At 38.2% G+C, this 15,286-nt stretch overlaps 1 protein-coding gene across 1 annotated transcript; it reads right to left on the minus strand.

The window, feature by feature from the left end:
• Nucleotides 1–12,404: 12,404 nt before the first annotated feature.
• On the minus strand, nt 12,405–14,462 carry LOC112844083 (uncharacterized). Its single transcript, XM_025903566.1, has 2 exons — nt 14,162–14,462; nt 12,405–13,986 (listed from the first exon to the last, which is right to left on the minus strand). The coding sequence occupies exons 1-2, from the start codon at nt 14,391–14,393 to the stop codon at nt 12,686–12,688; spliced, it is 1,533 nt and encodes a 510-aa protein (XP_025759351.1). The 5' UTR covers nt 14,394–14,462; the 3' UTR covers nt 12,405–12,685.
• Between the last annotated feature and the right edge of the window lie 824 nt (nt 14,463–15,286).

Consider the following 15,286-nt stretch of genomic DNA (forward strand, 5'->3'; position numbering starts at 1 on the left):
CAAAAAATAGAATTGTTATCCAATGTTCATATCAGGACTGGGCACATCACAACCGCCCTTTATGCATCGTTATTTCGCCTTTTTCTGCTCCCTGAAACAGCCTCTGGGACAAAAATATATATATTTCGGTCTAAATGAAATCTGAACAAAAAACAATTGAAAGTTATTTAAAGGAAATGTTTGGTCACCAAAACCCGAAATATTCGAGCAGAAACAAGTTATTTCCATATCTTTGTACTGTAAAAATAATAGTTCCCTTGTGATGCTGCAGAAACTGATGTCCCACATGCTAGACTGAACTATAACCTACGTTTTTAATCAAATACACCGCTTTATCCAGTGTTGAGTTGTTTCTAATGAGCAATAATTTCTCTTCATTCAAACCTGTTTCTCACTTTGTGTTGTGTGTCGGTGGATTTTTTTTTTTGTGGCACAGTTTAAGGTTTCAACAAGCGATTTACAGTTATTCCAATATTTGTACTTTCCTTTAATCCTTTTCCATTTAGCAAACGGTCCCTTAAGGTTATGTACAAGTTTGCTGTGTATTGTGGTGATATGGACTATTTATTTATTTTTTGCCACTGTGTTTATTTTCATGGAATAGACCAATTATTTAATAAATTTGACATAAAACTTGTATTAGATACCAGAGCGTTATTCTTAAGGGCGATGTGGACACACACACACAAAGAGAGACATGCATATATATATAAACACACAGCATCTCTTCATCAGAGTCATTTGAACTTGATATAATATACAATATATCCTGTAAGAGATACAAAGAAGTCATAAAGGCAAAAAAAAAAAAATGCTACATAGTCAATCCATTTTGCTCAGGCTTCTTGTTATCATTGTTTTCATGTCTGTTTGGTAAATCATCTGTGCAAACTTCTGCCATTTTTCTCTGTTTATGACAATCGATAGAAAAGTGGCTTAACTGGTTCACTAAGAAATTATTTAGCTGATGGACTGATAGTGAAAAATAACCACACATTGCACCATAGCAGCTTAATTATTCTGTTGTTATTTAATTAATTCTTACATTGAGCATAAAACCCCCAAAAATCTACCACTAGTCCACATCATCTCGGTCATATGCCTCCTGTTTTTGTTAAAGTGATGCTGATCCTGCGAATACCTGCTGAACCGATCACATAAGCCTGGTTTCTACATTTACGTGTGATTTTCTGCATATCAGTCCAGCCACAAACATCCTGTTGCAGGGCTGTGGACTGCAGCTCGATGGAACGCAGCCAATGGAGGTCGACTACCCCAGCTGGCAGTTCACCTCGGCAGCGGTTGCCAAGGTGACAGCGAGATGGAGTGACACAAGGCAGTGGATCTTTTGCCACAGATGATGGGTTTGGCAGATAGGCAGCAAGAAGCGCAGTACGCTGGCTGTGAAAAGCAATCTGTGTCTCTTCTGTCTGCTTCTGATCCACATAAGAATGACACACAGTACACACACACACACTCACACACAAGCTGATGTTACATCAGTAATAAAGATAATAGGTACTCCTAGAAAAAGTGACCGAGAAGTGCAGTTGCAGTGAAACTTGGAGGGAGGTCAAAGGTCAGCTGCTGCAGTAGCTGTTGATAAACCAGGCAGAACTGTGAGAAATAAATACAAACCCAGGAGTTAATGGATTACTATGAATGTTACAGTTATTATAATGTGAACGTTTGCTCTGGTCCCCTCCACACTGGACACCCTGTCTTAAGAGAGCATGTACAAACACATTTTTGGGACCTTTGTCACTCTGCACGACTCTTTGTGTCCTCACTGCTTATTTGGCAGGATTTAAGGCACACTTTGACTTTGCTGTTTGAAATAACAAGAACTAGAAATGAGTGGTTTGAATAACTTTTTCCAGGTCCGCCTATACAGCGATTGTCAAACTACGTTAATTTTCAAACTTTAAAGAGACTTAAGGAAAATAATAAGCGATGAATGGGATATTTTGGCTGTTTCACTTTCTGAGAAAGTTTTTATAAACACACATGAACCGTTCTGTTTTTACAGCAGTGCGTGAAAGTTTGTGAAACCTTGTGAAGTTTTTCTATAATTCAGCACAAATAAAACCTAAAACATCACAAAGTTTCCACTCAAGGTCCATGAAAGTGTCATATTAGTGCCACATTTGCTTGAACTCTCGCATTTCAAAGAAGTCTAAAACCTTCAAACAACATTTCTAAACATTTTCCCTATTTAATGCAATACCTATTTTTATCAGAAGGTGGTGTAATGGATAAAAGTAGCATTTATTGAACCAGGCAGGTTATCCAAGAAAACACTCTTTTTGCAGTAGTTACCCAGTAAAAGGCAAAGCGTGTTGATAAAATCAGGATTAGGCCGAAAAAGAAATATCAAAAAAGGAAACGTGTCTTCGGAAACAACACCCCAACTGTCAAAATGCCTCCCCCTTTGTGGTGAAAATAGTTTTTTTTATTTGGCAGTGGGCAATCCCAAAAAGTACCTTTAAATGTATCTCCTTTATATAACTTGATAGATATCAGATAACGTATTAGTTGATATTTTTACAGAAATACAGAAAACATACTTTTATGCATCACCACAACTGCTGTATTTTTGTGTATTTTCACTGTATACACAGCTTTTTGTAACATTTAAAACTAGTGAACTATCATTATTTGTTGCATTAAATTATAATTATTTCCTATGGACTGTTTGTCAGCATCATATCACTAGAATACAACAGTTTAAAATATGCATACTATTCTGCTACGAAAACCAATTACACCAAGGAAGTGCTCTGTATCCTTTCAGCTGCCACAGTAATATCACAAAAGCCACACATAAAGGTGGGCAGGTGGTACCCTGCTTACTCTTCGTATGGTTTTTAACATGATGTATCCCTACTGAGCTGCAAGCCTAAGTTCTCAGATGAAAATGGAGGTAGAATATAAGCTTCCAGGATTGCAGCGTGATCCCCTCAAAGCTTAGCGATGTAAAGATGGGAGATAAGGCTGGAATTGGGGGATAAAAAGCCCTTTAAAGGGTTTGTCATCACACAGTGCTAGGTGTCTACACTGAATATCAATGCTTGGATCTGAAGGTACATGCTGATGATGTTACAGTAACCTGACAGAACCCCAAACTCCTGAATCCACAGACACAGCTCAGCTCACACAAAAGTGCATCATTTACCTGCATTTGTGAGGGCATTATTCATCATTATAGCATTGTTTCCTGCATCTCTGAGCCATGGGCTGTGTGCAGTTGCACGCCAAAGATGTTATTACCTCCCTCCAATAATAACAAGTAATATAATTGCTCATAATTGCTCTTAAAGCCTTGTCGGAGGTGCTTTACATGAAGCAATTACCATGAGATAATCCCCTCCTTTAATGGCTGTTGTTTGTGGCTCACAGTTTGAGCACAGTCACATACAGAATGCACACACCTGCTCATATCCAACAAAGTTTCAACCATTTTACAGTGGTCTGCACATTCTCAGTCTCCCAGTGCTTAGTGTTAACTATTTTCACAATGCAGCGATCAGTTACTGATTAAAGTCTAACACTGATTAACATGTAACTGGTGAAACACGTATAATGCTTTCCTGGAATCAGAAGCAGCAGCGTGCCTGAATGAGAGGCGGCAAAATAAAAGAAGCACATTTTAGGTGTTTTGTTTGCACGAGAGTGTATTAAAAGTCTGACTGCCTCCCCTCTAAATGGCTCAACATGGCTCTGTCAATATTGTTACTCGTGTGGGTTTCTCCACCTCCCCACTGAATATTCAGATTTGGACATTTTTCACTTTGCCTGTGTTTTCTTTTTTTCTTTTTTTTGCCTGTGTGTGATTGATGGAGTACCGAAGTCTCTCAATCAGGAAGAAATTAAAGCAAACATCTGTGGAATAACGGACAGGGAAATGAATTCGCTCACTAGCGAGCTCTGTGTTGTGTGGGTGCCACTGAACGTGACGAGCATGCATGTGCCAGATCGGTGGAGTGGAACTTGTTTGATGGGCATGTTCAACACATGGGCATGATGCCAATTTAGACAAGCATGCCCAGGAAAAGAGTCTCAACCTCCATGCTGAGTGTGTGAATGTAAGTATGTGTGTATGTAATTTTACCAGGTTTATAATTAAAAAAAACAAACATTTGAATGGATTAACGTTTGAATTATTGGCTCTGTGGGTGCTATTTTGCACTTCTGTCAGGGCACCATCGATGCTGCATCAAAATAACATATGAGATTGTTACCATAAAGTCATACATGCTTACATTATTGCTATTAATGTTCCTATTGTTGTACAACCTTAAATACATGTGAAGTAAATGCCCAAACTAAATCATAAATACCCACACATCCAACACAAAATTCTTTCATCAACTAAAGCCCACTGGAGTGCAATGCTGCCATCTGCTGGACAAAATAAATAATGCATGCTCAGATCTTTCAGACTTGAATACTGATGCAAACTAGTCAAACTGAACAACACAACCGAATACAGTTCATGTATAAATTTTATTATGTACATTACAGATTATTTGATAAGAATTCTGCAGAAAACTGATTTAAGTCAAGAGATGTTATGGATACTGATTCACTGCAAGCAACTGCTATAAAATTCAAATGGCATCTTAAAAGAACATCATGAGCAAGTTTAAAGCAACTACGAAAAAAAAAATTCAAGCATAAAAACTAAATACAACTCAGAAAAAAACATGATATCAATAAATGATCTACCAGGGTTAGAAAAAGTGTTTATTATCTTAAATAGTAGCATGATATTATCCAAAGAGAGCATTTCGCTGATTAGCTTAGCCATGCTTCAGCAGGCCTAAACTGGGAGCTTCGTCTTCACTGTCCTTGTTTTACACAACACTTTGAATTTAATCAATAGCGGTTATAAAATACTGTTCTCTCACCCTAGTGTGCCTTTTGTCCTGTCTCTCGCTGCTCTCTTCTCTCTCCCCTCATCCTGCCTCTCCTTGAATCTGGTTCTTCCGACTGGAGGTTTCTTCCTGGTAAAAGGGAGTTTTTCCGTCCCACTGTTGCCAAGTGCTTGCTCATAGGAATCATCTTATTTGGGGGTTTTCTTTCAAACATTAAAGACTGTTTATCCTAACATGCAAAGCACCTTCAGGTGACTGTTGTCGTGAATTAATGCTAAATAAATACAACTGGAATGAAATGAACTGAAAGGGTTAAGAAGAGAGGTGAATATGCTGCATGAGGGATCACAAAGCCTGGAAAAAACCAGGGTTAAACTAAATAACTTTTTTATTCTACGAATTTCCAAATGTTTAAATTAATTTTCTTTACTTTCATTTATTGTATAGTTTTATAAATTTTGCAAGGTATTAATAACCTATCATTTTGCTGACTGAATGGGTTTAGGAAAAGAAAATAAGTTTAAAAAAAAAATGTTTTTAAAATAAGATTAACAATAATTCAGATTTAAAAGCCTATGAAGTGAAAATTTCCTTTAAAACCAAAATGCTGCAAATAGTCTATGTTTGTGGCTGGTAACATTTATCATGCCTAAAACAAATATATATAATATATTGGTACATACAATCAAATGTACTGGGCCACCCACACATTACACCTGCAGGGGATGCATGAAGCTCCCATCACACAGTTTCTGTGCTGATGTTAATGCCAGCAGAGGTTTAGAATTTCTTCAGTAACCTTGGCTGTTACTGAAAAAAAATCCTAAAAAAAAAGTAATATTCCGGCAGCTGGGGCGCCAAAATAATACCATAAAATAACAGAAAATAACTTTCTCATAAAAATACAGTTAGTTTCAGTAAAGACAATACAGTTTGTTGCCCTAATTTTACATGGGATTTTGCCTTTTTCAAGTGCTTTTAAACATTAAATTAGGAACATTTTAATGTGATTAAACAATGAAATTACCTATAAACAAGGTCAATGAATGCGGCAATATGAATAATAATACTTAAATGTGCAGAAATATACAGTTAAAAGTTGGTCTAAATAATAATGGACTGCATTTATATAGCGCTTTTCGAGACCCTCAATGCGCTTTACGATTCCACTATTCATTCACTCTCACATTAACACACTGGTGGAGCCAAGCTACAGTTGTAGCCACAGCTGCCCTGAGACAGACTGACAGAGGCGAGGCTGCCATATCGCACCATCGGCCCCTCTGGCCATCACCAGCAGAGATGGGCAGTAACGCGTTACTTGTAACGCGTTACTGTAATCTGATTACTTTTTTCAAGTAACGAGTAATGTAAGGGATTACTATTGCAAAAACGGTAATTAGATTACCGTTACTTTCACGTAGGAACGCTGCGTTACTGCGTTACTAAAACCGTGATTTTTTGCGAGAACGTCTCATGACAGTGACGTAAGCGAGTGCGACGTTCGTGACAACAGGGGCGTTTATCAATATGCGTACTTGTGCGTACTTGCGTTCTCGTGTACTCGTGATACGTCATCAGTCGGAGACCAAGTACTGTTCCAATTCGAAGTACGCATCACGCCGAGAACGCGAAAAAGTCCCGGATGTGTTCTCGATCCGCCCATTTTATCGAGCATGCATCGGTGTAGACTTGGGACAGCTATATATCCCAGAATGCATTTCGTCCAAAACTCAACAGCGGACTCCCGGCACATCGTCCCCCCCCTCCCCTCCCCGCCCGCTCGCGGTCTTCTCACTACTCAGGTTAAAGAAACCCCAGCAGCTGTCTATAGTATTGAGTGTCCACTAGAATAGAAATAAAAGCGTTCTAACATCTCACCTGCTTGTTTTTATTAAGGTATGTACACATATGTACATGTACACTATTTTTATTAATAGAGGTTTCACTACTGAGGTTAAAAATGATATATAAGTCACTTAGATCACTTCTAAATGTTAATGTTTGGTTTATTTCAGTGTGTTATTTGTTCCTGAGTAAACCGGTTTGGCTGTGATTAAAGTTAAGCTTCATAACATGTTACTCACAGTTAAATTAGGAGGGGCCGGCAGTAAAAACTCCGGACCTGTGACATCATCACGTACGCTGGTACAAATCACGAGTCCGTGCTCGCGTACTTGAGAATTGAGAGACGGCCCACGAGTCCGTGCTCGCGTTCTCGGCGGGTACGTACTCCCGTGCCTTCTCGGCGAGTACGTACTCACCGAGAACGCGAGTACGTACTCGCGTACTTGGGCATTGATAAACGCCCAGCTGTCTGCAGATCATAATATATCGAGTGCGGGACAGAGTGTAGCATGCAGCGTTTAAAGCGTGGAAGTACTGACCTTATTTTGAGTTTGATTCCATAAAAAGTGACAAAAACATTAGTGTCCGTTGTGCGTGGGAAGAAAACTTCTTTTTACAGCGAAAAAAACCCCTAAACTTCCAAGCAAGCACCGAGTGTACTACGACGTAATGTGAAATTCACAGAGAAACTCGCGGATTCTTCCACTGACCGCTGCGGCACACCTGCACCAGGGTAAACCTCCTCCGCCTACCCCACTCCTGCTTTACAGGTGAAAATAGAGCAACAGGACCGCTAGTCTTTGATTTTATTTATTTCTGCTGTGTTTTACTTGCATCTATTTGAAAGAGTGAGTGTAAACATAAAAAATATTTTATTTTATGTGCTGGAATGTGCAGAAAATAGGTTTAAATGTTAAACAAATTTCTTCCAGTCAGAGAATGTTGCATATAATTTGATTTTTGCTTGATGCATAAAGTTAAAAGATTAAAACTAATAAAACAAGTTTTAAAAAGAGACTTTTCCATTTGATTACATTTTGTATGATGAATTATGCAGAAAAAGTAGAATTGGGCTGAAAGATCTATCGCTTTATCACCTATTCAGGTTGTAAATCGTGTTTTTAAAAAGTAACTAAGTAACTAAGTAATTGATTACTTTTGAAAATAAGTAATCAGTAAAGTAACGGGATTACTTTTTGGGGGAAGTAATCAGTAATTAGTAACTGATTACTTTTTTCAAGTAACTTGACCAACACTGATCACCAGTAGGTGGTAGGTGAAGTGTCTTGCCCAAGGACACAACGAGCCACGATCGCCCTAAGTATTTGATGAAAAAAAAGTTTATAAGAATCATTTTATATATTTTTCCATAGTATTACATTTGAATTTAACAGTTCAATCTTTCAAATAACGGACAAATATTTGTGAAATTATGATACATTTGTGAATGTATTTTAACAATCTAAATGTACAGACAAATACATATTGTGGCGTGTTGGGGGAACAGCTAGTTCTCTCCCATCATGCCTTGGGACATGTGCTGCTGTTTAGATGTTCTTGTTTTATTGTTTATGGTTATGTTACTTTTAACTGTTATCTTGAATGTTGTGTTTATACTACGGTACAAAGTCACTGACAGTTATTGTTTTATAGGAAGAATGCAGTACCATAAGTGAGTTCTGTTATGCTGTTATTGAGGCTTGAAGCACATTGTAGCATAAACAAGTGTCTTTAATAAAGAGTTCCTACCGACTTGGGGTTGAATAACAAGCTAAATCTCTTCCTGTGAGATTCTTTGTAAGATTTCCCTGCATGCCACAATATTTAATAAACAAGAAAATTATGTTTTATTACATTTACAGTGATTTTATGTTATTTTACATTTGAAATGTAAAATCACAGTCTATTAATGTAAATTTAATGATATTCTAGAAAAACACTACAAAACTGTAAAATACCCAGTAAAATACTTTTATATTACCTTTTTTTTTTTTACAGTGTATGGTCTACCACTTTGTGACCGAGAAGCTTCCACTTTGCAGTAATATCACTCACAGTTGATTGTGGAAAATCCAGGGGCGATTTTAGCCAAAGATTTCTTACTTTTTTTTGACAATATTTGCTGTTTGCGTGACACAATACTAAAATTATAAAAAGCATACAGTACTTAATTGAGATGGAACATTTTAACAACAAAAGTATAGATAACCCCTCCCCCCTCCCAAAATGGTTTGTTCCAGCTCGCCTCCCCCCTGCTCTGGCTCTTGCGCCGTTGCTGTCAGAGTGGCTGAGACACAGCGGAGCGGAGGCATAAGTACCTGCCTTAAAACATATTAGCTGCATTTAACCTTCAGTTACTCTTTATATAGTTAGGTAGGAGTCAGACCATGTTTGTTTTTAGCTGAAAAACATTACACCAGGTAACCTGCTGTGTTGAAAACGTGTTTCCCGACTATGTTTGCTACCCTACAATCCGTCCTACTCTGTAGTAGATATTTGACCGTCCTGTTGCTCCCATTGAAATTTATATAACCTATTTAAAATGTAAAACTTAACATTATCCGTAGCCTGCTGCTGTTACCACTGTCCTGTTTGAAATGTAATGAGAGAAACTGGTTATTTTATCATATGTGCATATTGAACCCAAGGTACTAACTAGCTAACTGACTGGATGCGCATTAACCTTATAACTCCTGTTGTGTGTGTGTGTCTGTGTGTACAGAGAGACAGCCAGGTTCATATTGGATATGTGGAAGTTTTTTCAAAAACAGGAGCCACATTCAGGTAAAAGTGTAAGATCAAATGATCCATCAATAAAGGATAATGTTGGATCAGTGTTTCAATATTTATATCCTTTATTAGATGTACATGTGGTTTGGTTATTTGCCCTTTGAAAGTACACTGAGAGAGGACTTTTTTTTATTAGTGATCTTAATAATATTTTTTTAAATCTAATTGAATACAATCTATTTGTGTGTGATTGTCAGTCCAAAGAGGGAGAGAGGAAAGAGGAGAACATGAGGAGAAAGTACAAGATCAGGAAGAACCAGGTAAGAAAACAGACAGGGAATACTAACAGGCAAAACAGAAACTGTTAAACTGGCAAAGAACCCCCCCCCCACCTAATTTTACTCATACAATCTGGAAGTTGTGTTCTCCCTATATTAAAGCTGCTGTACAGAATCTGCAAAACAAACTGGGTGGTCAGCCCTGGCACTGCATTACCATATTGAGCTTCAGTCAGAGGAAGTCTTCTGGATAATCGGATCTTCCCCACACTGAAAACTGTTATTCAGGTTGCCCTAACAAACCCAGTTAGCAGCTGTAGCTGTGAAAGGTCTTTTAGTGTCTTGAGTCAGCTCCATAACTGGCTGAGAAGGACCATGGGTCAAAGCAGACTCCAGCACCTGGCTGTGATGTCAGTTGAGAAAGATGCTTGAGAGACTTGACCACCAAAATGTGATAGACAGATTTGCCAACCTCAAGGTGAGGCGACATAGGATAAAAGAAAAGAAAAAATCTGCAGAGCCATAGTAGAATCTGCAGTAAAGATCTTTTCATACATTGTATATATTGTACCATAGGCCAAGGTGTCTCCATTTTTCTAATTTTTTAATAATATTTTGTACATTTCAAGTGTATTTTTATGTATCTGTATTATATTATACATACACATTAAAAGTGAATCTCTGTCCCAAAAATGTGCTCAGTTTATTTTTTACTCACTGTGAGCATCAGTCATTATTCTCCCACAGTAATTAAAGGTAGAATATGTAATTTTTAAAATTCTAATTCATTCTTCTTTAGCAGCATTTAAATAACCTTTATCAGATGGTTTTGTTACAAACTTTTCAAAAAAAGTGTTTTGCTTTTCTTTCACAAATGTGGGGATTAAATTATGTTAAAATGTACAAAACAGTGATGTCATGTTTTGTGACGAGGACCCAGGGACAGAGAGACTTGGTGAATTTAAGAATCTTATGATTTAATAAAGAAATTTGCAGACTTGCACAGAGAGGCTACAATTATGATGACTGATAATGGAGACTAAGACAACAGATGACGAGGACAGGGAGGAACAGGGGTTTAAATGCACCAAGGAGACAGTCAGAGGGAACTCGGGACAACTGGAGACATTTAAGGATGCAGGGACTGACAGAGACAGGGAAGACGTCTCATCGTGACGACTAAAGTTTACCTTGCCTGGATGGGCAGCTCTCTGGATGCTCAGCACCCCCAAAGCTCTGATCCTAGAATCGCCCCTGGGTGATCCCTACACTTTAATGTAGGCATCAGGAAATAGATATTCTTTATTTTGCTTCTTTTTATGCAGATTCAAGCTGAGTATGATTAGAAGGTTTTTTTTAACTTAGACTGAAGTTTGTATTCCTATCTACTGATATTAATTCATTGTTATCTTAATATAGCTCAAGGTGGGGTGCATGCATATACTTGAGCTTGTATGTATACTTTTCACCCTGTATGGATAAGAAAAAAATCTAAAACTAAATTCAAACTTCTGCACCCAAATCTTCCTTTTTAAAGTCATTAAAATGTAAACTGTAAAGTTAGAGAAATCATTAAAAGCCCCAAATTACCATAACATTCATATTCATGATAAGAGCCTCTAAACTTCTCACCACATCTGTATGAAACTCCTGGCACCATTTTTGCTGATCCCAGCATCTGTTGACAAATTTGGAGCGGACGTCATAGTAATTTAACCTTAGTTATGGTTCATACTAGGTTTTGCAATATTATTTTATAATTTTACACATTTGAGTTTCTTATATATTTCATTACTGTACTATCACTTACCACACTTTATAATTTTATGAAAACATTTCTTTCTTATAGCATTTTGTGAGGTGATTTTGGTCCAACTGTAATTATTACAAAAGGACATCTTAACTGTATAAACAACACACTGAACAACCAACAATGAAAAGAATAAAAATAAACTTCTGAACCTCTCAAGGCGCACCCTTGTAGTTTGATCAGGTGCTCGTCGGTTTACAGAATTTTTCCCTGAATGGCTGACGCCCTTACCAAACACCGAGTAAGTTTACATTTCTTAAATCATACTTGCCCCTTAAAAACCCTCAATAAAATCAGAAATAATTGAGATTTCAGTGGTGACTCAGTCTGATCTCAGTTGCCTGCACTCGCCTTCTCCATACTTTGCTGGGACATGAGCGCTCTTTCAGACTCATTGAGTGTACCTGCAGGTTTCCTGGAATCAAAATGAAAGCAGAGAACAAAAATCACTCAAGAAATCTCATCCTCGTCACCAAGATTGTTGTGGAAAAATATCATGAGTATCGACCCAAAATGACTTTCTCAGATTTATCGAAAGAAACTTATTATTATTTTCTGTAAATCATTGGATTTATTTAATACATTAAATATTATATTTTAGAGACTGTTCTAATCTGATATCCCATTCTCAAGAAATTGACAGCAAATAAATCTAAGTACACTTGTAAAACTTATTTTTTAAATACATTTTTATTTGAATTCAATTCAATTTTATTTATATAGCGCCTAATGACAACAACAGTTGCGTCAAGGCACTTTATATTGTAAGGTAGACCCTACAATAATACAGAACCCAACAATCATATGACCCCCTATGAGCAAGCACTTTGGCGACAGTGGGAAGGAAAAACTCCCTTTTAACAGGAAGAAACCTCCGGCAGAACCAGGCTCAGGGAGGGGCGGCCATCTGCTGCGACTGGTTGGGGTGAGAGAAGGAAGACAGGATAAAGGACAGAATAATGTTATAATTTAATGTGGTGAAATTATTATCAACCAGGTGGTTCATGAGACAATTATTTTAAACCAGTCTGGTTTTAACATTTACAATTAGGAATTGTAATTAAAAATGTAATGCATTACGTCCACATGTACCCAGGTATTTTTGAAAACATAGCTTTTTTGATGCAGGTGTCAGGTAAACTTTAGAGTGCTCGTGAGAAAATCCTAGAGAAAAAACTTGGTCTCTTCAATGGGGCATTTCTTTTGAAACTTTTGACAATCACGTTGTCAATATTGTCTTGGCCATTAAACATTAACTCCAGGACAGTGTTTGGACTTTTCCACTTTTCCCGGAGTTCATTGTAGACTTTCACACTGACTTCTTCAGTGTTCTCTAAGGACATTTTAAGGTTTTGGGACTTAATTTTAGCCCAAATCCTGTGGGTAAACCTGTCCATAATGGCTTTATCTGCCCCTGGAGGCAATTTCCATGCCTCATTTGTGTTGCTTATAGCGTGCAGAACCAAATCTTTAGTGAAGCTTTCAACAACTTTTCTGTACTCTTCTCTGTTTTCAGATATAGTGAGTACTCTTTTTGGTAAAGCCAACAGGAGTTCTGTAAACGTTGGGACAGTAATATCGTCAAGTTGTTCTCTCAGACACATAATCAAATATTTCTCCTTGCAGTTATGTGCTTTGCAAAGGTTGGTGAAAATGTCCTTGTTGATATTGGTCAGCCTTTTTGGAGATAGATCCAAATCTCTCTCGTCAATCTGAGGCCAGATTTTTTCAAGCAGGCGATTGCTGATGGAGTCCGGAGTCATACGCCGTGTGAAGTCCTTGTATTTAGAGGAGGCTTTGCTTGTGGCCTCTGAAACTACCAACTGAATAACTTTGTAAACACACATCTTTTCTTCAGACAGATAATCAGATGCCAGAGTGATGTTATAAGAACCAAAATCTGAATCACCATTACCGACTGACACATGCACAGCTTTCTTCACAGACTTTTCCAGGGGGCAAGCTTCTATGTTGTCCAAGTTTTTTGAGTAGTTTTTCTTCCAACAGCTCTTCTTCGGTTCTACTGTGGCTGCGGTTTGGGTTTGAGGAGGAATCATCTGGGACGACACAGACGCTTCTTCCTCAGATGACTCACTGAAACCAATAAAAACATTTAGATATATGTTGGGTGGTGTAGGTGCACGATGCAGTGTTAGAATTTCTCTATTTTCACTGTCATCTGTGGATGTTTTATCAAGACTGCTCTCCTCTGCAGTCAAATGCAGCTTGAGGTTTTTTGAGTCTGAAGAGTCCTCCAGTCCTGGAGTTTCTGTTTCTTCATTATTACCGTGGTCATCTACAGAAATTTCTTTCAGGATGCTGTCCTTTGCTCCTGTTTCTTCTGTTTTCTCATGGGACTCTGTGTCCACTGAGTGAAGACAGACCTCATCAGTCTGCGTAGACACTGGATCTCCCTTCTCCACGGTTGTGTCCATTGCATCCACTAACATGGAACAAAGTTTCAACATGTCTTTCAGCAAAGTGGAAGGCAGCTCAGTGTTGCAGTACTCTGGGTTGAACTGCAGAGACTGCCACTGTGGTACAATTGTACCAAAAAAGTGGTCACTTAAGGACTTCCATGTTTCTACTGAGGTGTAACTGTGTGGAGTTGTCATTACTATTTCTCTGACTGAAATGTAGAAGTGGAAATAAATGGTTGGGTGGTTGGAGTTGTGGTAAGCATGTGTGCTCTTTGTAAACCAAATGCATGGGATTCTGGACGGCCCCTATATGTGGGTTTAAGCCCCGCCCACGATCGGCTGCAGCCACTCCGACGTCATCCACTTTTCTTTGAAGTTGAACCTTCAAAGGTTTGGGGGCGGGGCCTCTCCAAAAGTTGAATCTGTTCATCTGGACGTAGCGTTTTGTGGGAGAAACGTTTCGTCACTCATCCAAGTGACTTCTTCAGTCTGAGCTGACAGCAGGTTTCCCCAAACGGGGTTTAAGCTAATCTCTGACACAGCTGCATGACATTTAAATGGCATAAACTATTAATTTAAATGGACTACTTGCACAATCACTTCCGCGTTCTATATAGTCCTGCCCCAGTGCTGCCGGTGTGGTTAAACAATGGCGACGTTCTACACTCGCTGCCTACAAGAGCTCCCAAAATTGAACATCATTGATGTTCATCGGATTTGCAGAGTGACGACTACCCCCCGCCAGCAAATTAGATAAAAGATTTAATTTATATGCTGCATCATATATACACAACTACGAAGGTCAGAAAACATAAATTAACTGACAAAGAAACGTTAGCTAACGTCAAATGCAAACACTACGTTACTCCGCTATGTCCTTCATTTGATGTCAATTCTCTACATTACATGTTTTCTTAAACGGTGTTTTATGTCGTCCGAAACTATAGTTGAGGTTTTCTTAACTAATGTCACTTTTGTTGTTAGACACTGTTATAATAGCGTTAGGTAGTTGGCTAACTAAGGAGGTAGTTAACTACGTAATGCTACTCTTGCTAAGTGTAAAGCATATATGTTTAAGACGTGCTGACATGAGTAATACAGAAATGATGCTAATGGTACTTGTATCTTTATTCAGTGTCCAATAAAGACAGGTTGTCAGGGGAGGTCGGTGTGAGAGCCCTGTGCTACAGGTCAATGAGGAAGAGTGAGGCACCACACAGACTAAGTGTAGGCAGGAAGCTGTGTAAAGTTGTTAATCCCCGTTCAGTGGGGTTCAGTTCATTTAAGCATTAGTTAAGTTCATTCCTAAAGGCCCATCAACTT

Source organism: Oreochromis niloticus, linkage group LG16, assembly GCF_001858045.2.
Source record: "Oreochromis niloticus isolate F11D_XX linkage group LG16, O_niloticus_UMD_NMBU, whole genome shotgun sequence".
NCBI lineage: Eukaryota > Metazoa > Chordata > Actinopteri > Cichliformes > Cichlidae > Oreochromis > Oreochromis niloticus.